The sequence below is a fragment of the Mesoplodon mirus genome (assembly GCF_964341445.2).
Source record: "Mesoplodon mirus genome assembly, chromosome: 15".
NCBI classification, from domain to species: Eukaryota; Metazoa; Chordata; class Mammalia; order Artiodactyla; family Ziphiidae; genus Mesoplodon; species Mesoplodon mirus.
In genome coordinates this window covers 67,569,140-67,595,700 of record NC_138991.1, presented here as the reverse complement: position 1 = coordinate 67,595,700, position 26,561 = coordinate 67,569,140, and the positions used below count along the sequence as shown (strand labels likewise).

Here is a 26,561-nt window from a genome sequence, read left to right as displayed (position 1 = left end):
CAGGGAAGTCCTATTTTTTTTCTCTTTTTTTGACATCTTTATTGGACTATAATTGCTTTACAATGGTGTGTTAGGTTCTGCTGTATAACAAAGTGAGTCAGCTATACATAAATATATATCCCCATATCTCCTCCCTCTTGCGTCTCCCTCCCACCCTCCCTATACCACCCCTCTAGGTGGTCACAAAACACCGAGCTGATCTCCCTGTGCTATGCAGCTGCTTCCCACGAGCTATATATTTTACATTTGGTAGTGTATATATGTCCATGCCACTCTCTCACTTCGTCCCAGCTTACCCCTTGCCCTCCCCGTGTCACCAAGCCCATTCTCTACGTCTGTGTCTTTATTCCTGTCCTGCCCCTAGGTTCTTCAGAACCATTTTTTTTTAGATTCCATATACATGTGTTAGCATACAGTATTTGTTTTTCTCTTTCTGACTTACTTCACTCTGTATGACAGATGCTAGGTCCATCCAACTCACTACAAATAGCTCAATTTCGTTTCTTTTTATGGATGAGTAATACTCCATTGTATACATGTGCCACATCTTCTTTATCCATTCATCTGTTGATGGACACTTAGGTTGCTTCCATGTCCTGGCTATTGTAAATAGTGCTGCAATGAACATTGTGGTACATGACTCCTTTTGAATTATGGTTTTCTCAGGGTATATGCCCAGTAGTGGGATTGCTGGGTCGTATGGTAGTTCTATTTTTAGTTTTTTAAGGAACCTCCATACTGTTCTCCATAGTGGCTGTATCAATTTACATTCTCACCAACAGTGCAAGAGGGTTCCCTTTTCTCCACACCCTCTCCAGCATTTATTGTTTGTAGATTTTTTAATGATGGCCATTCTGACTGGTGTGAGGTGATACCTCACCATAGTTTTGATTTGCATTTCTCTAATGATAAGTGGTGCTGAGCATCCTTTCATGTGTTTGTTGGCAATCTGTATATCTTCTTTGGAGAAATGTCTATTTAGATCTTCTGCCCATTTTTGGATTCGGCTGTTTGTTTTTATGATATTGAGCTGTATGAGCTGCCTGTATATTTTGGAGATTAATCCTTTGTCAGTTGCTTCATTTGAAAATATTTTCTCCCATTCTGAGGGTTGTCTTTTCGGCATGTTTACGGTTTCCTTTGCTGTGCAAAAGCTTTTCAGTTTCATTAGGTCCCATTTTTTATTTTTGTTTTTATTTCCATTTCTCTAGGAGGTGGGTCAAAAAGGATCTTGCTGTGATGTATGCCTTAGAGTGTTCTGCTTATGTTTTCCTCTAAGAGTTTTATAGTGTCTGGCCTTATATTTAGGTCTTTAATCCATTCTGAGCTTATTTTTGTGTATGATGTTAGGGAGTGTTCTAATTTCATTCGTTTACCTGTAGCTGTCCAGTGTTCCCAGCACCACTTATTGAAGAGGCTGTCTTTCCTCCACTGTATATCCTTGCCTCCTTTATCAAAGATAAGGTGACCATATGTGCGTGGGTTTATCTCTGGGCTTTCTATCCTGTTCCATTGATCTATCTTTCTGTTTTTGTGCCAGTACCATATTGTCTTGATTACTGTAGCTTTGTAGTATAGTCTGAAGTCAGGGAGCCTGATTCCTCCAGCTCCGTTTTTTTTTTTTTTTTTTTTTTTTTTTTTTTTGCGGTACGCGGGCCTCTCACTGTTGTGGCCCCTCCCGTTGCAGAGCACAGGCTCCGGACGCGCAGGCTCAACGGCCATGGCTCACGGGCCCAGCCGCTCCACGGCATGTGGGATCTTCCCGGACCGGGGCACGAACCTGTGTCCCCTGCATCGGCAGGCGGACTCTCAACAACTGCGCCACCGGGGAAGCCCTCCAGCTCCGTTTTTCTTTCTCAAGATTGCTTTGGCTATTCAGGGTCTTTTGTGTTTCCATACAAATTGTGAAATTGTTTTTTCTAGTTCTGTGAAAAATGCCATTAGTAGTTTGATAGGGATTGCATTGAATCTGTAGATTGCTTTGAGTAGTATAGTCATTTTCACAATGTTGATTCTTCCAATCCAAGAACATGGTATATCTCTCCATCTGTTTGTATCATCTTTATTTTCTTTCATCAGTGTCTTACAGTTTTCTGCATACAGGTCTTTTGTCTCCATAGGTAGCTTTATTCCTAGGTATTTTATTCTTTTTGTTGCAATGATAAATGGGAGTGTTTCCTTAATTTCTCTTTCAGAATTTTCATCATTAGTGTATAGGAATGCAAGAGATTTCTGTGCATTAATTTTGTGTCCTGCTACTTTACCTAATTCATTGATTTGTTCTAGTAGTTTTCTGGTAGCATATTTGGGATTCTCTATGTATAGGATCATGTCATCTGCAAACAGTGACAGTTTTACTTCTTCTTTTCCGATTTGAATTCCTTTTATTGCTTTTTCTTCTCTGATTGCTGTGGCTAAAACTTCCAAAACTATGTCAAATAATAGTGGTGATAGTGGGAAACCTTGTTTTGTTCCTTATCTTAGTGGAAATGGTTTCAGTTTTTCACCATTGAGAATGATGTTGGCTGTGGGTTTGTCATATATGGCCTTTATTACGTTGAGGTAAGCTCTCTCTATACCTACTTTCTGGAGAGTTTTTATCATAAATGGGTGTTGAATTTTGCCAAAAGCTTTTTCTGCATCTATTGAGATGATCATATGGTTTTTATCCTTCATTTTGGTAAGATGGTTTATCACATTGATTGATTTGCATATATTGAAGAATCCTTGCATTCCTGGGATAAACCCCACTTGATCATGGTGTACAATCCTTTTAATGTGCTGCTAGATTCTGTCTGCTAGTATTTTGTTGAGGATTTTTGCATCTATGTTCATCAGTGATATTGGTCTGTAGTTTTCTTTTTTTGTGACATCTTTGGTTTTGGTCTCAGGGTGATGGTGGCCTCGTAGAATGAGTTTGGGAGTGTTCCTCCCTCTGCTATATTTTGGAAGAGTTTGAGAAGGGCAGGTGTTCTCTCTTCTCTAAATGTTTGACAGAATTCGCCTGTGAATCCGTCTGGCCCTGGACTTCTGTTTGTTGGAATATTTTTTTTTTTTTTTTTTTGTGGCACGCGGGCCTCTCACTGTTGTGGCCTCTCCCATTGCGGAGCACAGGCTCCAGACGCACAGGCTCAGCGGCCATGGCCCATGGACCCAGCCACTCTGCGGCATGTGGGATCGTCCCGGACCGGGGCACGAACCCGTGTCCCCTGCATCGGCAGGTGGACTCTCAACCACTGCGCCACCAGGGAAGCCCCCTGTTGGAAGATTTTTTTTTTTTTTTTTTTTTTTTTTTTTTTTTTTCGGTACGCGGGCCTCTCACTGTTGTGGCCTCTCCCACTGCAGAGCACAGGCTCCGGACACGCAGGCTCAGCGGCCATGGCTCACGGGCCCAGCCGCTCTGCGGCATGTGGGATCCTCCCGGACCGGGGCACGAACCCGTGTCCCCTGCATCGGCAGGCGGACTCTCAACCACTGCGCCACCAGGGAAGCCCCGAAGATTTTTAATCACAGTTTCAATTTCAGTACTTGTGATTGGTCTGTTTATATTTTCTATTTCTTCCTGGTTCAGCCTCAGGAGGTTGTGCTTTTCTAAGAATTTGTCCATGTCGTCCAGGTTGTCCATTTTATTGGCATAGAGTTGCTTGTTGTAATCTCTCTGACCCTTTGTATTGCTGCACTGTCAGTTGTTACTTTTTCATTTCTAATTCTTTGAGTTTTCTCCCTTTTTTCTTGATGAGTCTCGCTAATGGTTTATCAATTTTGTTTCATCTTCTCAAAGAACCAGCTTTTAGTTTTACTGACCTCAGCTATTGTTTCCTTCATTTCTTTTTCATTTCTGCTCTGATCTTTATGATTTCTTTCCTTCTGCTAACTCTGGGGGGTTTTGTTCTTCTTTCTATAATTGTTTTAGGTGTAAGTTAGGTTGTTTATTTGAGATGTTTCTTGAGGTAGGATTGTATTGCTATAAACTTCCTTCTTAGAACTGCTTTTACTGCAACCCATAGATTTTCGGTTGTCATGTTTTCACTGTCGTTTGTTTCTAGGTATTTTTTTATTTCCTCTTTGATTTCTTCAGTGATCTCTTCGTTATTTAGTAGTGTATTGTTTAGCCTCCATGTGTTTGTATTTTTTGCAGATTTTTTCCTGTAATTGCTATCTAGTCTCATAGCGTTGTGGTCGGAAAAGATACTTCATACGATTTCAATTTTCTTAAATTTACCAAGGCTTGATTTGTGACCCAAGATGTGATCTATCCTGGAGAAATTTCCATGAGCACTTGAGAAGAAAGTATATTTTGTTCTTTTTGGATGGAATGTCCTATAAAATCAATTAAGTCCATCTTGTTTAATGTATTATTTAAAGCTTCTGTTTCCTTATTGATTTTCATTTTGGATGATTTGTCCATTGGTGAAAGTGGGGTGTTAAAGTCCCGTACTATGATTGTGTTACTGTCGATTTCCCCTTTTATGGCTGTTAGCATTTGCCTTAAGTATTGAGGTGCTCCTATGTTGGGTGCATAAATATTTACAATTGTTATACCTTCTTTTTGTACTGATCCCTTGATCATTATGTAGTATCCTTCTTTGTCTCTTGTAATAGTCTTTATTTTAAAGTCTATTTTGTCTGATATGAGAATTGCTACTCCAGCTTTCGATTTCCGTTTGCATGGAACATCTTTTTCCATCCCCTCACTTTCAGTCTGTATGTGTCCCTAGGTCTGAAGTGGGTCTCCTGTAGATAGCATATATACGGGTCTTGTTTCTGTATCCATTCAGCCAGTCTATATCTTTTGGTTGGAGCATTTAATCCATTTACATTTAAGGCAGTTATCGATATGTGTGTTCCTATTACCATTTTCTTAATTGTTTTGTGTTTGTTATTGTAGGTCTTTTCCTTCTCTTGTCCTTCCTGCCTAGAGAAGTGCCTTTAGGATTTGTTGTAAAGCTGGTTTGGTGGTGCTGAATTCTCTTAGCTTTTGCTTGCCTGTAAAGCTTTTGGTTTCTCCGTTGAATCTGAACGAGATCCTTGTGGGGTAGAGTAATCTTGGTTGTAGGTTTTTCCCTTTCATCACTTTAAGTATGTCCTGCCACTCCCTTCTGGGTTGCAGAATTTCTGCTGAAAGATCAGCTGTTAACCTTATGGGGATTCCCTTGTATGTTATTTGTTGCTTTTCCCTTGCTGCTTTTAATATTTTTTCTTTGTATTTAATTTTTGATAGCTTGATTTATATGTGTCTTGGCATGTTTTTCCTTGGATTTATCCTGTATGGGACTCTCTGTGCTTCCTGGACTTGATTAACTATTTCCTTTCCCATATTAGGGAAGTTTTCAACTATAATCTCTTCAAATATTTTCTCAGTCCCTTTCTTTTTCTCTTCTTCTTCTGGGACCCCTATAATTCGAATGTTGGTGCATTTAATGTTGTCCCAGATATCTCTGAGACTGTCCTCAATCCTTTTCATTCTTTTTTCTTTATTCTACTCTGCAGTAGTTATTTCCACTATTTTATCTTCCAGGTCACTTATCCGTTCTTCTGCCTCAGTTATTCTGCTATTGATCCCTTCTAGAGAATTTTTAATTTCATTTATTGTGTTGTTCATCATTGTTTGCTCTTTAGTTCTTCTAGGTCCTTGTTAAACGTTTCTTGTATTTTCTCCATTCTATTTCCAAGATTTTGGATCATCTTTACTATCATCATTCTGAATTCTTTTTCAGTAGACTGCCTATTTCCTCTTCATTTCTTAGGTCTGGTGGGTTTGTTTTTTTTTTTTTTTGCGGTACGCGGGCCTCTCACTGTTGTGGCCTCTCCCACTGCGGAGCACAGGCTCAGGACGCGCAGGCTCAGCGGCCATGGCTCACGGGCCCAGCCGCTCCGCGGCATGCGGGATCCTCCCGGACCGGGGCACGAACCCGCGTCCCCTGCATCGGCAGGCGGACTCCCAACCACTGCGCCACCAGGGAAGCCCAGGTCTGGTGGGTTTTTATTTTGCTCCTTCACCTGCTGTGTGTTTTTCTGTCTTCTCATTTTGTTTATCTTACTGTGTTTGGGGTCTCCTTTTTGCAGGCTGCAGGTTTGTATTTCCCGTTGTTTTTGGTGTCTGTCCCCAGTGGCTAAGGTTGGTTCAGTGGGTTGTGTAGGCTTCCTGGTGGAGGGGACTAGTGCCTGTGTTCTGGTGGATGAGGCTGGATCTTGTCTTTCTGGTGGGCAGGTCCACGTCTGGTGGTGTGTTTTGGGGGTGTCTGTGGACTTATTATGATTTTAGGCAGCCTCTCTGCTAATAGGTGGGGTTGTGTTCCTGTCTTGCTAGTTGTTTGGCATAGGGTGTCCAGCGCTGTAGCTTGCCGGTCGTTGAGTGGAGCTGGGTCTTAGTGTTGAGATAGAGATCTCTAAGACAGCTTTCACTGTTTGCTATTACGTGGGGCCGGGAGGTCTCTGGTGAACCAATGTCCTGAATTTGGCTCTCCCACCTCAGCAGCTCAGGCTGCACACCAGGCTGGAGCTCCAAGACTCTGTCAGCCACATGGCCAGGTACGTGGGGAGTTTCTTGCCTTTTGGGAGGTCTGAGGTCTTCTGCCAGCGTTCAGTAGGTGTTCTGTAGGAACTATTCCACGTGTAGATGTATTTCTGATGTATGTGTGGGGAGAAAGGTGATCTCCACATCTTACTCCTCTGCCATCTTCAATCTCTCCCTTAATTATTAAAGTTATAATTTTCTAATTAGCTTTATTTTTGGAGTAGGTGATAGGAGTTACTTAACATGACTGTTCCTTTTGTACAAAAAGGTACACGAAGTGTGTGCGGTTATAAAAGGGCAACACAAGTCATCCTTGTGATGTTGAGTCAGTCCAATATTTTGACTGGGTTGGTTACAGGAACCTACACAGGTGATAAAACTGGATAGAATGTAATACACACACATGCACGCCTGCGCCCACATGCACTGGAAAAAGAAACGGGAAATCTGAATAAGGTTCATGGGTTGCATCACTGTTGCTACTCTGGTTATGACATTATACTCAAGTTTTGCAAGAATGTTACAGTCAGAGGAAACATACAAGGGATCTCTTTGTATTCTCTCTTACAACTGCAGTGAGTCTACAATTATCCCTATACAAAAAATTCAATTAATAAAAAAGGATATGGTAAAAAACTATGCCTTCCCCTACCCTGACCATTAGCCATCCCAGGAGGCAACAATTCTTACCAGTTTCATGTGCATAGGAGTTAAAAGAAAGAAAAGGAGGAGGGCAGGAAGGGAGGAGGGAAGGGAGGAGGGGAGGGAGGGAGGGAGACTTCAAGCAGCTTGGGATGGTCCTGCAATGTATCAAAATAAATTGTCAGCTCTTTCATACTCACATTGCCCTTGAGTATAGGAGTGTTTCTGCTGAACAACCCACTACATATACACAACCCCCACTTCATCTCCACTGGATTCCCCGAAGTAACCAGGTCTTTGCCCACAGGACAGGGCACTGGGTGACCTTCCTCTGGGAAATCTCACCACCCCATGATAAAGATCTAAAACTAGAGAAAGGAGCATTGCCCAGTGACATGGCCCAGTCAGATCACCTTACAGAGGCACCATCAGCAGACCCTCCTATGTGCATAGTTCCCAATCCTCGTTAATGGCCTCCCTTAAATATGAGTAGAGGCCAAAGATCCCTTGACATAATGTGAAAAATAACAACAAACAGACAACAGCAACTTGGAGAAAGAGAGTCCATACAAAGAAAAGAAAACCTCGAAGACTACTATTAATATACTTTGGGATATAAGAAATTATACTGTATTGATGAGGCAGAACAGGATGGTACTAAAAATAATTTTCAGATGAAAAAGGACCTCTTGGAAGTTAAAAATATGACAGCAGAAATCAAAAGCTCAGCATAAGAATTAGAAGGTATGGCTAAGAAAACCTAAAGAAATTAGAGTAAAAGGATGAGAAAAAAAAAACAGGAGAGAAGAGATAAGAAAATCAGAAGATCAATGCAGGAAGTCAAACACCCAAATAATAGGTAATCCAGAAAGAGTAAAGAGAGAATTTAGGATGGAGGAAATAACAAAAGACAAGTTCCCAGACCTGAAGGACACAAGTTTCCAGATTAAAAGAACCAGGCAAGTGTACCCAGGAAAATGCATGAAAACAGAACCTTAACAGTCATCTAATTGCGATATGACTGAACATCAGGAAAAAAGCAAAGAGCACACATGCTTTTAGAGGGGGAAAAACAGGTTTCATACAAAACAATTAAAAACTAGGACAGCGTCAGACTTCTCAGAGGCAACACCAGAGGCTGGAAGAGCCATGCCTTCAAAATTCTAAAGAAAATGTGCTCCAACCCAAACCCTTGATGCAGCCTAAAGATCTTCTAAGTGTGGGGATAGAATATATTTTCAAGCCCACAATGTCTCAAACCTTTGTTTTGTTATTTCCATACCCCCTGTCTTAGGAGGCACCATGAGTGTGTGATCCCAAAACTGCATACCAAAAATGAAGGAATAAACCAAGAAAGACACATATGTGAGTTCCAGGAAAATCCCAATGCCCAGGCTACACCCTGGAGCATAACCTCACAATCCCTTGGTGGGGAGGACCCAGACATGAGGTTTACAGTTCCCCGGTGATTACAACAGGCACAGAAGATTGAGACCCACAGAACTAACCAAAGGTACAATTTTCACCCTCATGCATAACCTCACAGACCTTTATCTGTAGCAACTACTTATAATCTTGACTTTCAATCATCAGCTATATTCCACCTAGATGTCCTACCAGTAATCGAAGTCAAAATGTCCAAAAGTGTGTATTTCATGTTCTTTCTTAAAAATGGCACTAATAAAAAAGACTAAAAACAGAGTTACCCTATGATCCAGCAATCCCACTCCTGGGCATGTAACTGGAAAAAACTCTAATTCGAAAAGATACCTGCACCCCAATGTTCACTGCAGCACTACTCACAATAGCCAAGACATGGAAGCAACCTAAATGTCCATCAACAGATAAACAGATAAAGAAGGTGGTATATATCTGCTGTGGAATATTACTCAGCCATAAGAAAGAATGAAATAATGCCATTTGCAGCAACATGGATAGACCTAGAGATTATCATACTAAGTGAAGTAAGCCAAACAGAGAAAGACAAATATCATTTAATATCACTAATACGTGAAATCTAAAAAAATGATACAAATGAACTTATTTACAAAACAGAAACAGGCTCACAAACACAGAAAACAAACTTATGGTTATCAAAGGGGCAATGGGCTGGGGGAGGGATAAATTAGGAGTATGGGATTAACAGATACAGACTACTATTTATAAAATAACAAGGTCCTACTGTAATGCACAGGGAATTATATTCAATATCTTGGAATAAACTATAATGGAAAAGAATCTGAAAAGGAATATATAAAAAAATGGCGCTTGTGACTTCTTGATGTCCACTGTGACACCCCCTTTCTCCTGGTCGCCCATGCCCTTTGTTCTTAGGTCAAAATTCTGCTCAAGAAACCCGTCTGTTACTTCCTGTCCTTCACAAGTTCAGCTTCATGTCACCAAAGTGAAAATGACCTCTGCTCAGGCCAAACAATGCAGAAGCACAAAGAGAAAAATGAAAAGAAAAATACAAAGTTGCAATGTGACATTCCCCTGAACTAGGTCACTGATGAGCTGACTTTATTTGTTCCCCCTCTCCCAGAAATGAAGAGTGACTGACAAGCAAAAATAATGGCTGGATCTCACCATTTGAATAAGCAACTTGTACGGGTCTGGACAGCTCCAGAAATGACAAGGGCCCTTCCCCTGTTCCCCGGAACACTCAGCTAATCTCTACACTCTAGATTCACAGGGTCAGGACCAACCTGCTCCATGGTCACGGACGGGTCCAGGCAAGCTGCATTTCTATCCAAGTCTCAAATACCCCTGCACTAGCATTCTCATCCCACCTCTCCCCTTTCTACACATGGATCTCGTTAAAAGGCTGAGGCTTCATGGAGGGTCTGTGCCTAACACCTGATCAACCCGCTGCAGCCTCCCACCATGCTGGGTACCAATGTATTTACATCTTCACCTGCAGTAAATGAGAGAAGTGGTCTCCCTTGCACCTTTGCCAACACTTCATTTTCATTTTTGCTAGTCTGATATTGAAAAATGATAACCCATAATTTTAAAATTTAGATATCCCTGGTTACTATCGAGGCTGAGGATTTTTACTTGTGTCTCTCGGCCATTTGCAATTTGTTTGGTTGGTTTTGCAAATTCCCTTCCCATTTCTTTTACCTATTTTTCTATAAGTTTGTTTTTGTTTTCCATTCTTCACCAACCTAATTCCTTTATTTTCCAGGTTCCAGCTTCTCCTGATCACCAGCATCTCCTCCATGCCATGTTGTATTTCTCATTTGTATTTCTCATAATTCTTGAAAATTAGTTGTTCAATGCCTCTCTTCCCACTAAAGTCTGAGCATCACGAGGGTACTCCGGGTATCCGTCTGAGACACAGCTGTCACCCCAGCCACATGTTTACTGAATGAAGGAGAGAAGGTCCCTGTATCTTACACCAGTTGGGTCTGGGAAGAAACTGCTGCTGTTAAGGGAGTTTCATAAGGGACCGTTTACAAAGGTGGGGGCAGGGTTGGGAAGACCACTGAGGGAGGGTGAAGCCCCCAGGACTCACAACAATGAAGAGCATCACCAGCCCAGGGATGAGGATGAAGAGAGAACAGCAGGTAGACTGAGTCCTAACAGTAGGAGGAAGTCTGGAAGATGCCATCCAAGTCTGGGAAGTCATGACTCCATGGTTTAAACTGCCCAAAGATACCCATCACCGCTTCACTCATAGAAAACCTTCTTCCACTGAATCCTCAATCCTTGAAATTCTCAAATCCCACACAATGACACCATGTTTGAGACCACTGCAAATGAGAAACAAAAACCACTGCCAAATAAGCTCTACAGAAACTGAAGGCAGGAAAAGGCGAGAAAACTCGAATTCCCTTCTTGGCAGGACTACCCATTTGCTCTGCGACTTCAGGGACATTTTCTGAACTCCCCGGACCTTAGTTCCCTCATTATAAAAGTCTGCATACTGTTATTTCCCCCTCTGAAATTATTTTGCTCAAGGAAGAAAAATCTCCTTAAGGAAAAAGAGCGTTGCCAAAATCCTATCCTATCAGCCAACTTCCACCAGGCCTTGGAATCCTTAGCAAATGGCTGGTTTTGCAATTCTTTTGGCTTTGCCAACCCTCCAGGGTAAAAAAAAATCTTCCCACAAGGATTTAAGACTCACAAGGGGAGGAAATCTTTGAGAAAAATCTGGGTTGATGAGCAGCTAAGAAAAGCCAGGAGGAAGGAGACACATCTATATATGTTTAGGCAGAAAATAGAAAAGGTTGAAAAGGAATGTTTTTCTAAAATACTGCTTCTATGAAAGCAACCTTCTGTTACTCCTTTACTCCCGAGTCGACTGAAAAAGGCAGTGTGATTCCCATTTTCTATTCGAGTCCTCCTAGGCTGGGGCTAGGGATGCAGAGGCACGCAGCTCTGATGCAGGCAGGCTTGAATTCAAACCCTGCCAGTTAATGAAGTGGCTCTGATGGAGGCTCTCACCTTTCTCAGCTCAGGGTCAGTCCATATAAAATGGGTAACAACATTGAATTTGCTGGATTGGAGGCAGAATTATAAGTCATGAAAATACAGTGTGCCTGTAAGTGGGCCTCTGACACACAGTCGCTAGGTTTTATCACAGGCACTGTCGCTCAGACATCAAAACAGCTTCTGTACTTAACAAATGCCTTTTGAGCATCTACTCTGGGTGGGGTGATGGGGTGACAAAGGTGAGGAAAGGTCACAGGATCCCTGACCTCCTGGAGCTTAGACTCTGGTGAAGAGGAGATGGTACTCAAATCATAACCAAAGAAACACATAATTGCCAACAAAATGCTACAAAGGTAAAACAGAGTGTGTTCAGAGAGCAAACAGACCAGTGGAGGACCTGGTCTAGTCGGGAAGCTCTTGGGCCTGGAAGTGAAGGATGCAGGCTGAACTAGCTGGGGTGGTAACAGTGGGACCAGCAGGCGCTAGAGGTCTAGGGCCAGAAGCGTCCCCCTTCTGAGGAGCAGAAGAAAGGCCCTAGTGGTGATGCACGGATAGGAGAGGGCAGGGCGGGAAGAAACAGCTGGAGAGTCCAGCCAGGCCTCCCAGGAAGCCACAGGAGGGACCGAAAGGTCATGGTCAGGGTCCTCTGAGGGGCGGGAAGCCACAAAGCTAAATGCGAGCTCTTAGCTCTGCAACTGAAATGTGCAGTTCAAATCCCCACTGCAGCCGCTCTTCAAATATCATCTCTGGACCCAACCAGGTAAGGCGAGCAGCATGATTAGACGGCATTTCAATAGAAATTGTATACACACATATACACACACACACACACACATATACACACACATATACATACACATATAAACACATATACATACACACACATACACATGTATATGCACACACATATACATACATACATATATGCATACACGCACATATACATACACACAAACATATATACATACACACATACGCATACGTACACATATACATACACATACATGCACATACACGCATATACATACACACATGTATATATGTGTGTGTGTGTATATATGTATGCATTATTTGCCTCTTACCATCTTGGGGAATGTCTACAATCACTCCTAAGTTATCATCCCTTTAGATCCTGGTTTTCCAAAGATGGCCACAACAGTATCTCCCATCACATGTGCTCACCTTACTATGTATCCTGACAATCCTCCATGGAGTAAGTGGTGGCATCAATGTCCCCTCCCCTTGAACTCGGGTTGACATCTGTCACTGCCCTAACCAACAGAAAATAGTGGCAGTGGCACTATGCAACACCTGAGGCTGACACATAAAAATGCCAGGCACGTCCACCTTGTTCTCCTGGACCCCAGCTGCCATGCTCTGGGGAAGTTCAACCAAGGCACGTGGAGAGGCCATATGGAGAGCCCACACATAGGTGTTCTGGTTGACAGCCCAGCTGAGGGCCCAGCCAACAACCCTCATCAACCCCAGACACAGTAGTGACGTTGCCTCCAAACGACTGCAGACCTAGCTGTCAAGTCCCCCAGGCCTTCAGTGTCTCCAGCTGAGGCCCCAGACATCATGGAACAGAGGCAGCCCCACCAGGCCCTGACCAAGTCCCTGACACAAAGTATCCTTGAGTAAAAACATGAAAGAGTCGTTTTACACCACTATTTGGGGGTGATCTGTTATGTAGCAACAGCAACTGAGCCAAAGAGTATCTCAAAGTTTATACGTATATACCTGTGTATGACTGTCCTTCTTCACTATTCACCACCCTAGAGACCTCTGGGAGGGGATGTCTCTAATTACTCCCAAGTTAGGACCTCTGGGCTTTGTCCACACCACTTATGGACAAAGAGGACCAGGTTTCTTACTGCAAAGAAAAATTAAACACTTTTAAACCACTCAAAACATACAAAGTGATCCATTCACACTGCAAAAAAATAAAAGAAAATCGCGTTAGCAAACCTGACACCGTATTTCAACTGGCTCTGAAAACAGATCAAGACCAAGATCTTCATCAACAACAACTAAACAGGACACGGAGGGCTCTTCTTTCCTCCTCCACCACTGGAAGCTCAAGTGTCTGCAGCTTCAAGGAGGCAACGCAGAGAAAGGGGACTTAGCCCAGGGCCTGGCACTTAAGAGCCTGCCAAATTCCGGTTAATATTGTTATTGCTTTTGTTGTTGTGAGAATTAACATTTTTCTTGATTCCAGCGCTAATTCTTCCTGACTTAAGCTTAACAGTGCTCCTGTCCCATCTGAGCAGGAAAGAATCTATACTGAGTTTGGTTAGATGTCCTGAAAGGGTTCTCCGACTCCATACAATTCGAAATGTTATACAAGATTATATAACATAACTTCCACACATCTCTATTCTGGTTTGGTAAAAGAACTGTCCTTTTTATGTAAAAAAAAGAAAAATCAGTATGTGTTAGAAAAGAGGCTTCTGAGACGTTACACTTAATCACTGCATGGTTTTCAAGGTGAATAAATAAAAATATCACCTTTGATCATTATGAAGGTACCTCGCTCTGTGGTTATATAAATATTACAAAGCTGCACCCAGATGGTGGCATGAATACCAGGGGACACAGGTGGGATCAAAGAGCCAGGTCACCTCGGCTTGGTTTCTTCCTCTGCTCCCCAACTGCTGTGTGACCTTAAGCGAATCACTTGGCCTCTCCAAGTCACGGTGCCTTTAATACAAGGCTAAATTCCAAACACTTTAACCATACTGAAGGACCCTCAAGTGCAGCATCCCCCAAGTTTCCGGGGTAAAAGTCATTATTCAGATGGTTAAGTATGCTGAATGGCAACCCCTCAAGCAAAATAATCACTTGCAGATTCACACACATTAATTAGTATCTTAAAAAATTATCTCGAAAAACCTGGGCCTTGCGAAATCTTGCTGTGCATCGTGTAATGAAATTATCAATATCTAGTGGAAGAAAAGGTGATCTGAGACAGAATTACAACTAGCATGCCATCCGCCGGCTCGATGGCACACAGTCCCCCCACTGACGTTCACTGTTATCTTCAGTTACTGGGCTGGGGGTCTTCTCAAGCGCCACATTTATGGGAGGGGGTGGAGAGGGGTGGAGAAGCAGAAGGAGAATGTGGATGGGGACTCCCTGGCAGTTCAGTGGTTAGAACTCCGTGCTTCCACTGCAGGGGGCACGGGTTCGATCCCTGGTCGGGGAACTAAGATCCCGCATGCTGAGCACATGGTGCGGCCAAAAAAAATAAAATTTAATTTAAAAATAAAAAAAAAAGAAGAACGTGGATGGAAGGAAGAAGAAGACAGATCAAGGGAAGGTATGGAGGAAAGGGCTGTGCATGAGTCCCTAACAGGAACATTTCTGTCCATCTCCAAATGACATCCAGTCACCAAGTTTCAAGCTTGCAGAGTGTCTGACACCCCCTCCCTCCGAACATCCCAGCTTTCCCAGGGCCCAGGCAGCCCCCTGCCACCGACGGACTTAACCCATCTGGGTCACATTCTCTATCCAGAAAAATGTCTTTTGTAGTCTTGAAAGTGGTGGAACTCGATTGGCTCAGAGAACCCCAACCTGCAGGAAAATGGCCGGCATGTAAGTGACTTGGAACTCCCCTTTCCAAAGGTGGCATGAAATACGGACTGGCTTTGCACTCATCAAAACTGAGAAGATGAAAAGGGGGTTAATGAAAACCCCCTTTGTGAATCGGCCAGGAACTGCTCTTGGCAGGTCAGACTGCCCTTGGAGAGGTCGAGCCTCCCTCACCCGGCACGGTCACCTTCCTGGTGTCAGTCCTCATGGCCAGAGATTCTGGGATCCAGGAGAAGTGGAGAGAACCCGGGAGTCTCAAAGGCTCCACTGAAGACCAGGACGGGCTCTCTCCTTTTACCATATATGCTGAAGTCTGCTAAGACCTGGACCAAGACCGACCATCTGCTTTCCCCACCAGGCACGAGACAGTCAACTGGGGGAGGTCCCTTTTTTAATTGACAGCACCCTTAAAAATATTTGACCATCACTATCCAAATGCCTTCATTCTGCACTTCAGGACACCTTGTATTGGAGCTCTGTCTATCTTAACACCAAAGCCTGTATCTGGAACTGCTTTTCCTCACGACCATTTCCATGGCTGTTTTCCCAGGAACCGTGCCACTTGAATGGCCGGGACATAAAACCGTTTTACAACAGTTATTCTTCCAAGACTTTCCTCTGTTTCTTTGACAGCTGCACACCCAGGGTCCAAACTCTTTACCGTGGACAACTGTTCTGAGCACATTCCTCCACCAGGTCTATTTCAGCTCAAGAAAGGACAAGGACAAAAATAAGACAAAAGTTGTGGGTAAAGGGGTCTCCCACCGCAGGGCACCCTGAGAGCAGTGAACAGAATGAGGGACAGTCCAGCCTAATGGCCTCTTCCCCGGATGCAAGTCCACAAAAGGGATCCGTCTGCCCAGCGAGTAGCCAATGAAAGAGAACCGGTCCCAAACCCTAGCCGGGGGCCAGCACTTTTTTCCTATCAGGAGTTCCCGGCACCTGTTCTGGAAAGGCGAGGATGGAGCTTCCTACCCGGTCCATCCCGCCTGAGAGGTTTTGAGAACTGTATGCTCACCAGTCAACCAGCCCTCCCTCCACACACCAAGGAGTGCACAGGTGGTCACGCGCACTGGGGCCCAAAGCTCACCAGGACAACTTTAATGGCCACGGGGCACTAGTTTAGGGGAACCGTCGCCGCCGCCGCCCCCAGTCCCTCCAGCTCGTGGCAGGAAGGTCAGAGCCGGGAGGCACAGGTGAGGGTTCCCAAGGCAGCTAGGCGCCCAGCGTGCCTGCCGCGGCCCCACCGCGTGGTCCTCGCCTCCGGGGCCCCTCCGAGGGGCAGGGGGCGTCCTCGGCCCGGCAACCCCGCCCGCCGGCCCGGCCGGGAAGCCCGGCACCACCGGAGACGCAGCGCCCACTCGGGGCGGGCGGCGAGCACTCACCGTCGTGGTCCTGCATGCTCGACAGCGACCAGAGCAGCAGCGCCACCAGGGCTAGGAAGCCTATCTGGCTCAGCAGAAGGTCCCTCCGGCGGCTCCGGCGACGCTCGCGCTCCTCCTCGTCGGGCGACGGCATCCTCTTCGGGCGGCAGGGCAGCGGCCCCGGCTGGGGCCCCGGCGGGCGGCGGCCGCTCCGGTCGCGGGCGGCCGCGGCGGGCACGGCGGCTGGAGGCAGCTCCGCGCTCGGCGGCGGCGGCGGCGCGTCCTCGCTGCGCTCCCGCCCGGCGGCCGCCGCCTCCTCTTCTTCCTCCTCGCGGCCGCCGCGGGTCTCCCGGTCTTCGTCCTCGTCGTCGCTGTCGCTCAGTCCCTCCTCTTCCTCCTCCTCCTCCTCGTCGCCGCCGGCCCGCGCCGCAGCCTCCCGGCGCTCGGGGTCCCCGTCCTCCTCGCGCTCCATGGCTCCCACGCTCGGCGTCCGCGCTCGGCCTCGGGCGGCGGCGCGGCGGGGGCGGCGGGGGCGGCCGGGAGGCGGGGGCGGCGGCAGCCGAGGAGGAGGAGCGGGGAGGACCGGCGGGAGGAGGACCCGCCGCGGGCCAACGCGGCCGGCGGGCGAGGCCACCGGGGCTGCTCCGGCCTCGCGGGCTGCGGGAGCGCGTCGCGGGGCCGTCCGCCTACTCCATGGTCCGCGCGCGGGGCCGGGGCCGAGCGGGGCCGAGCGCGCCGGGAGCTCGGGGCAAGGCGGCAGCCTGCGGCGACGCGGCGGCTCGGGCTCGGGCGCGGGCGCGGGCGGGGGGCAGCGGCGGAGACGCGGCGGCGCTGGCCAGCCCGGCGGAGAGGGGGCGCGTGGGGAGGAGACTGAGCCGGGGAGGGAGCCCTGCGCGCGGTCCTGCGCTCGTGCCGGCGCGGGAGGCCCCCTCTCGGGACACACGCGCAGCCGAGAGGCAGCTCTCTGGGCAAAAGGGTTCGCCCGAAACTTTCGGAGGAGCCGAGGGTCTCTCCGGCCCCCTCCCCACCCTGTGCCCGGAGAGGGGCGCCGCGAGTGCGCGTGGGTGCGCGCGCCCGGCCGCCGGGCTTGCTTCCTCCCGCGGGCCCCCTGGATTTCCCTCCGCCCCCTTGCGGGGATCCCCCTGCGCGCCCGGCTTGGGATCTGGAACAGGACTCCCCGGAGGCTCTTGGCTCACTGAGGATGTCCTGGTTCCCCCCGCTGGCCCGGGCTCACACTTCACTCGCGGTCGTCCTGGACCAAGCCCAGGGCTGTGGCTGAGGGAAGGTGGGCAGCTGGCCCTGTCCCGGGTCAAGGCGGCCCGAGGGTCCCCAGCCAACCTCGGGAGGAGGCCCCTGCCTGCCCCCACCCCTGAGGTCAGAGCCCTAATCCCCCCACTCCTCTGCCCCCAGTTCTGCTCCAGCCGTCACCTGCAGCCCTGCAGAAGGTGCCCAGTGCAGAGAGGACACCTAGTGGTCTCAGGCACACCCACCCTCCCTCCTGGGGTTTCCGGCCTCCTCCCTGGTACCTGGCTTGGGCTGCTGGTTGGGATGGTGGATCTAGCCCCAAGGAGGAGGTAGGGCTGAAAACAGAAGGGCTTGTTCAGAAGAGGATCACTGAAATCCAGGTGACTTTCTCCGTGGAGTCCGGTCATATCAGGGAATCTAGCTGCATGCAGATGGCCAGGGAGGTGAGGAGGAAGGAGGGAAGCTCTGTACAGGTTTCTCCACTCCTAGGTCTTGGGAGGACCCACAGAGTCCAAGTGTGTTCCCACCTGTGGGTGACCTCCTAGCCCACGCCTCCCAGATGACACCCAACAGCATCTGGGGACAGCAGGCAAAGGACAAAACAGTCCTTCCTGGGTGGCTTCCTTACCACAGAGGGGTCATTTTCACCCAACAAGCCTGGAAGATCTCGCCTCCTGGGCGTATCATTCCTTTACTCCTTTCTCGGCCTGGTGTCTTCCGGGATGCACCCCTCCTACGACCCCCTTGTGGTTGACCCTTCACTCCCTCTCTGGTTGGTTACCGGGTACCGAGGAGGATTTAAACCGTGGAAGTTTGCCCAGGCTGAAGGCAGGGGAGGGTGGTTCTCCATCAACATTCAGAGACATAGACAGGAAAGTTTAGGAGCTTGGAATACTGTCCTTTATTCAACTAACCGGGAAAGACACTCAAATCGCTTTTTCTCGTGTAAATAGGAAAACTAAAAGTGAGAGAGGGAATCTGGAACTAATTGGGTTAGGGAATGAACCACAGGCACAAGGAATTGTGTAATCTGGGGGTGGGAGAGGTGTCGGGGGCGGGAGCAGGAGGGAGGCGGGGAGAAACCAGGAGCTGGCGATTCCCTGGAAATGCTCTCCGCACCTGCACTGATGGGAAGAAAGGGAGGAAGGTTGGGGGAGGGGAGGGAGACAGAGAGATGAGAGATCACTCCCGGGGTGCCTAGAAATGATTTTTAGTTCATATTCATTTTGACAGGTTTCAGAGCCAAGTGGGGTGTAGCAGAGACAAAGACCCCCAAGAAGCCAACCACCCAGAGAAGAAAAATAGGCACTTCCGGTCCCCAGCCTGACAGCACCTTCGGCCGGTGGGTCCCTCACCCGGCACAGGGATGGCTCCCCACGCAGGAGGGAAGCACCCCCTCCCTCCAGCAGGCGTGCTTTGGGGGCAGGGGTAGGGTTGCGGGGAGCAGGCTGTCAAGTCCTCTGGCAGCACTGGAGGAGGGAGACAGAGGCCCCCGTGAGCTCCTCCTCCCAGGACAACAGTTATTTTTGTCCTGCCTGCCCTCTCCCAGTCTCTGGAAGCTCCCCCAGGAAACGGAATTTTGGAAGGAACGGGAGCTGAAATAACTCATGTGCTATTTATCTTTCACCATCAGGAGCCTCATCAATCCCGAGGCAGCTTTTGCCTTTTATTTCTTAATCTGTTTGCATTTGATCTCACATTTTGTGCAAAGAGCCTCGGGGAGAAAATTCCAGGCCCTGATACATTAGTCTGAGAATTCGCTTGCTTGGAAAGAGAAGCAACACCCCCAAGATGTGCCAGGGCCTGCACCCTTCCAAGATCCAGGCATGGCACCTCCTCAGCCTGGCACCCTGGGCTGGATGCTGGGGTCACCGTCCATGCCCCCTGTTTTTACCTCCTAAAATCGTTCCAGTTTTAGTTCCATGCGGAGACTTCGGACTGGATATGAGGGCACAGAAGTGGTTTGTCTTTCTCATCGTTCTGCCTCCATCACCAAGGGCCACATGCACGTGCTGATGTCAGCCCAGTGAGGGAGGCCCAGACCACCAGGGTCTTCTGTGCCCTCCGGCCTCATTCCCAGGCTCCGGCCTCCCCTGCCAAAAGCGCCCAGACCTGACAGCAGTTTCCACAACAAGGCAGGGTTGTGCCTCTATAACACCAATGCCAGTTGTTAGACAAGCCACCAACGGAGAGGGAGGAAGGGACGGAGGAGAGGAGAAAATCAGGAGAGCCACTTGCTTGGTGAGGCGACAAGTCAGCCTCCTGGCTGTGGCCGCCTCTCACACAGGGAGACAAAACCCAAGCAAAGAGGACAGACGCTAAGTGTTCATAGAACGCCTCCAAACACAATAAGGCCAAGTGTCGGTGGATGGGAGAACAGGGAGACACTCTTGCATGGGTGACCCTGGAACAGCCCTCCAGTGTGGCACCCCCTTCCTGTCTGCCTAGACACAAACTCCCAGGCCTCCCTTCTCAGGCCTGGTCTGGTCAACTGCGGCCCCGGCAGAACCATCTGGCTGTTCTTCACCTCCAGACGTGTCACCTGCACATCAGGCACTCAGATGCCAACAAAACCCCAGCTTCACCAAGGGGCGCCTGACCACTTATCCCTTCCCCATCCTTGTTTGATGCCCTCATCAAAAAGCTGGTAAAACTGCTCCTTTAGACGCTTCCTGAGCTGTCGGCATTTCACAGAGCACAAAACGTTCACTCCTAAATGTGGGTGCATGTGTCCACACTCCAGGTCAGGAGGTGTGTGAGAGCATCCTCTCAGCAAGGTGGGGCTCACGGGATTTTAATAGTTCAGTTAGACACGGACTTCAAAGAAACTGCTTGTTTTATTGTTTTATTTTTTTAAATTTTTATTGGAGTATAGTTGATTTACAGTGTTGTGTTAGTTTCAGGTGTAAAGTGAATCAGTTACTTTATAATTGTTTCCAATTTTTATTTTCTTTTTGCCCAATGGTTGGCATTTGTTGAGTGATTTTGACTCACTACATGGATGTGACTGTAGATATGGTTTCCTAGTGGACCACTGTCATAGTCAGAGCTGCCCATCGTCTTTTTTTTAATTTATTGAAGTATATTTATGTATAATAACCTGCACACAGCTTTAACGTTTAGCTCAATGACTTTATCTATGCATGGACAATGTACTTAGGTTCCAGATCATGACTTAGAACGTTCTCTGCCCCCCTGAAGTCCCCCTCGTGCCAACCCCCCACTAGGCGATAACCCTCTGAAGGTGACCCCTCTTCCCACCTCTCTCTCACCCTGGGTCATGGGTGCCTGTCCTTGAACTTCAGGTGAACGGAGGCTGCTTTTGCTCAACCTTGTTTCTGTGGGATCTTTCCACACGGGTGTGTAGAGCTGTGATTGTTTCTTTCTCGTGCTGCGTAGGTGTAGGTTGTTTTTTACCTGATGCTTCAGCTCCTTTCCAAGTTTAGTGTAAGCCAAGAATAACCAAACCATTGCCTCTGGATCAGAGACAAGTGACCTCCCAGATTGGCTCGTTTTAGAAGGAACTTCAGCTGAAACTGAAACAGTCATGGGCTGCTTCTCAAACCGGTTACACCACCCAGGGGTAACTGCAGGACAGCCGGTCACCTGGCAAACTTAGGGGGTTAGGCTTTTCAAGACAAGCCTAGAAGAATTCCTAAGATGAGCATAAAATTTGGAGGCAGCTTTTAATGGAAAAAGCACAACCCAGTTCATGTACATTCTTTCCATCCCCTGTTTCTTCTAAATGAGAAGAAAGTAGCGTTAAGGTACTGTCAGGAAAGATTCCCTCCCCCGCCCCCCCAGCTAGGGCAGAGCCATGGAGGACCCTTTCAATCCAATGTCGGTGGACATAAAAAGTACAAGGGATCTTGTTAAGAACATCCATTCCCAGCCCATCCTGAGGAAATGGGATTCAGGAGGCCTGGAAATCTCCATCATTCAGAAGCTTCCAGGGATTCTTCTGTGTTAAAGTTTGAGCTCTGTTGTTCAAAAGAAAGGGACAGCTTGGCATGTTTTTTTGGTGGATCCTGGAGAGAAAATCTAAAAAGGAAAAATGTATTACCTGCCCCCTTTTTGTCAATATTTTTAATTGACTTATTTTGGTTATTTGGAAGAAATAGAGTACACAAGCATATCCTATAGCTATGGCTACAACTGTCTCCTGTTTCACACAAGTGCTATTAAAAAAAAGTCCTATAAAAAAAAAATCCAGAGCCAGGGAAAATAATTAAGAGGCTAAAATTTTAAATCCTCAGAGGACAAAAATTAATCATTCACAATTTGAGAAATTTGCTCATTCTATCAGAATCATTCGGAAAGAAAACATGTAAACCCCACTCATTTTATTTTGTCACTGTAAACTGGGGCAGACAGGATGCTGAGTGTGGCAGGGGGAGCTCAGAAGCGCCCTGGGGGCGTATTTTTGTTAACATATAAATATTAGGCTTAGGAATCCTGTTTTCAATCAAGAAGACAGATCTGTAAAACGTTTGATCGTTTTTAAGTTTCAAAACTCATCCTGATAGACTACAATATGCATCTTACGTGGCAAAAGCAAGCTGCATTATGAATTGTATAATGTCATTTTTGCAAAGTTAAGCAAAATCACTTGAGTGTATGTCTGCAGCAATGGTTATTTCTGGAGGTGGGCTTTCAGGATTTGGGGTGGAGGTTCGTGAATGAGGGAGGACTTTCACTTTTATACTGTTTTTATTTTTAGAATTATTTTTCTGGCATCAGCAGGTCCTATTTTTCTAATTTAAAAAATAAGGAACAATTAAAAGAATCTGTTCATGTGTAAGTAGTTAAGACAAGTTGACTTCAATTAAGGGAACTGACACAGTCTGATGCTGGCCCCGCCTGCCTGCGTGAGCCACGCGCTCAGGGCTTCTCTGGCTGCCCTACGCCCCTGCTGGTTTCTGAGGGGCCGGAAGATGGCCGAGGGGGGCAGCCCACCCTGGGGGGTCGGCCTTTGCAGGAAGCCGGACTTGTGCATCGAATTGGGCCACAGATCTATGTGCAGGCCGTTTCTTCCCTCGATGATAACTAGAAAGATGATGGCAGCCCTTCCTCGGCAGGATGTTTGCAGCCAGGAGGCCTTCTGAAGACACACAACGTTCAAAAGAAAGAGATGCCGAAGTCAGTCGCTCTTCTCACTTTAACAGCCCGGTGTTATCCGCGTGAGGGTCCCCACCGCAAACCCCGCCTCCCCTACACCTGGAATCTAACCGCAGATTGGAATTGGATTCAATTCATGCCCAGCTCAAACGCCAGTGTAACATCCTAAGAGTTGTTTACACATTACCCGTCACCAAGTCCCTGTCACCGGAGAAACCCGGAGTCAGGTTCTGAAACAGTGGGATGGCCCCACCACCACCGTAAGGTGCTGTATCCGTTTCCTTATCTCGGTTCATCCCCGCGCCGCCCAAGGTGAGGTTGACGGTCCACACCGCCGGCCTGGAAAAGCTGTGGCGGCGCGCCCCCTGGTGGCGGTGGTAGACATGCTCCTGGGGATGTGTTTGCTTCCACCCTACGGGCTGGGCATGGACTCGTTCAGCTTCGTCTCGGACTGAATCCAGTCTCTTCCCTTCCGAGTTTCTGCTCAGGCAACGCCTGACATTGGGGTGACTGGGGCGTCACACGCAGCACTCCCTTCCTCCAGACTTTGTTTCCTTGGACAGAGTTCCTCAAAATTTTGCTATCGGTTGCACTGCCTGAAGGTACTTAAACGTTTCACTTGTTTAAAACTAAATCCACCTTGAAAATGTACACCTGCAGTAGACAGGACTCATACATAGCGTGTCCTTTCCAGCCGTGTAGGTTATTGCCACTCACAATGTCGTCCATGGACCAGGATCGTCTCCTGGGAACTGGTTGGAAATGGAGAATCCCGGAGCCCACCGCACGCCTGCTGCGTCAGAATCTGCATTTTAACAAAATCCTCAGAAGATTTCTGTACACGTTAAGATGGAGAAGCATGGACTCGGTACTTCCTCTTAGATGAGATGACTGGGACTTCATAACTTCCCCTAGTTATGGCTTACTACAAATTATAGCTCTCAAGATTGCATGTACCATTTTATTTTGTTCAACTTTCCGTGTCTCATTTGCTTTTAAACACTTCTTAACTATAGAAAACCAACAAAACCAAATTCCTAATGTTTGAGCATTTAAATTAGTCTACAAGCAATAGATTCTGAAGTCCCTAAGGAATAAAAATTCCAGCTACACCATTAAACGTTCAGCTGTGAATAGCAAGTCCCTCCAATCTGGAAAGTATTCAAAAGAAGAATTTCTAAGTTAAATCCCACGCCTGTCGTAAACTATGTGAGTTCACAACACTACCAGTGTACAATGCATTTTAAACACAAAACAGGGTGTAAATTAAACTTTGAAAAAGCAGCATGAGAATTTGAGAATACAACCTTACGTTGGTATAATACTTTTTTCTTTCAAAATGTTTCCACCCATAGTCTGCATTAGTTATATTCTCATTAGAATATTATATCCAAAAATATCAAGTTTTTGAGTAGAATGACAAAAAATGATCAAAGGAATGAAAAAAAATAGTCCTTTGACATGCTAAAAATTGTGTGCAATGTTTTTTTTAACTTTTTATTTTGAACAAATTTTAAACTTACAGAAAGTTGCAGAAATAGTACGGTGTTCTTGTAGACCCCTCTGAACTTCCCCTAAGGTTATTACATTGGGTATCTATAGTATAATAATCAAATCTATAAAATTAACACAGGTACAACACTAGTAACTAAAATACAGACCTTATTCCAATGTTATCACTTTTTCTTCTAATATCCTTTTTCTGTTCCAGATAGAATTATCCAGTCTCCCAAATTCCATTCAGTTATTTTTTTTCTCCTTAGTCTCCTCCAATCTCTGACAGTTCTTCAGTTTTTCCTTATCTTTCATGATCTTGACACTTTTGAGGAGTACTGATGGTTTATTTTGTAGACTGTTCCCCAATTTAGGTCTAATGTCTTCTCATGATTTGCATGAGGTCGAACATTTTTGGCAATGAAACGATGGTGAATTCTCAGTGCATCATATCCAGGGAGGTAAGACTTTGAAACTATGAGAACTTGTTTCTCCTCAAAATTTCACCCATTCATTTTAGCATCCATTGGTGGATCTTGTCCCCAACAATGATTATTGTGGTATTCAACCATTTTATAAAAAGTTACTTACCATTTCCCTGAGGTATTTAATAAATACTGGAGGAGACTTAAAATGTATATGAGCAGGCTGGCAATTTGAGAAGGGAGGGGAGCCATGTTCAAATAATAAATGAGGGGCAGGGACAGAAAACCAAAAGGGCCCCCCCCCCACATGCTGTAGTTCTATCCTGTCTTGGAATCCCAGGGAGATGCAAGTGCAACACTCAACTTCAAGATCTCCTAGATGAGATTTCACAACCTCTCCATAGATATGAATCTACCAGTTAAGGAATCAAAGATGATAAGACTTAGAATTGTGCCTTTAAAGGACAAGAATGGGGCTTCCCTGGTGGCGCAGTGGTTGAGAGTCCGCCTGCCGATGCAGGGGACACGGGTTCGTGCCCCGGACCGGGAAGATCCCACACGCCGCGGAGCGGCTGGGTCCGTGAGCCATGGCCACTGAGCCTGCGCATCCGGAGCCTGTGCTCCGCAACGGGAGAGGCCACAGCAGTGAGAGGCCCGCGTACCAGCAAAAAAAAAAAAAAAAAAAAAAAAAAAGTTGAAGACTTGTGTAGCCCACTTTCAGTAATAGATAGAACAACTATAGTGGAGATAAACAAGGAAATATAAGATTTGAACAACACTATAAGCTAACTACACCTAACAGACATCTATAGAACACTCCACCCAACAACAGCAGGAAATATATTTTTCACAATTATGCATGGAACAGTCTCCAGAATAGACCATATGTTAGGATAAAAACCAAGTTTAAACAAATTTAAAAGAATTAAAATCATGAAAAGTATGTTCTCTAACCAGAATAGAATGAGATTAGAAATCAATAACAGAAGGAAAATTGAGCAATTCACAAATAGATGAAAATTAAACAAGGCACTGCTAAATAACCAACTGGTCAAAGAAGAACTCACACACACACACAAAATAGAAAACACGCTTAGATGAAAACACACACACACACACACAATAGAAAACACGCTTAGATGAAAACACACACACACACACACACACACACAAAAGCATACCTAAACTTATGAGATGCGACTAAAGCAGTCTTAGAGGGAAATTTACAGCTGTAAATGCCTATATTTTTTAAAAACAAATAAAAAAATCAGATAAATAATCTCTTACCTTAAGAAACTACAAAAAGCAAAAAGAGCAAACTAAACTCAAAACCAGAAGAAGGAAGGAAATAATAAAGATTAGAGTGGAAATAAGTAAAATTATGAAAATAGAGAAAAATCAACAAAACTAAAAGATTCTTTGAGAAGATCAACAAAATTGATGAACCTTTAGCTAAGCTGACAAGAAAACTCAAAAAGGGAGGACTCAGATTACTAATATAAGGAACGAAAGAGGTGATACTGCTACAAGCACCACAGAAATACAAACATAAGGCAATGCTGTGAACAGTTGTATACCAAGAAATCAGATAATCCATATGAAATACACAAATTCTTAGAAAGGCACAAACTACCAAAACTGACTCAAGGATCAATAAAATATCTGAATAGACCTATAACAAGAGGTAAAATTAGTAATCAAGAAACTTCTCACAAAGAAAAGCTCAGG

The 26,561-nt window shown here is 46.2% G+C and overlaps 1 protein-coding gene across 1 annotated transcript in view; it reads right to left on the bottom strand.

Moving 5' to 3' along the window:
- Window positions 1-17,023, bottom strand: part of SLC24A3 (solute carrier family 24 member 3) — a gene marked incomplete at its 5' end in the record, with an annotated part of 470,984 nt that extends 453,961 nt beyond the window's left edge. Inside the window, one exon of the mRNA XM_082644790.1 lies at window positions 16,573-17,023. Coding sequence (XP_082500916.1) covers window positions 16,573-17,023 — 451 coding nt within the window. The remainder of the gene's footprint in view (window positions 1-16,572) is intronic.
- Between the last annotated feature and the right edge of the window lie 9,538 nt (window positions 17,024-26,561).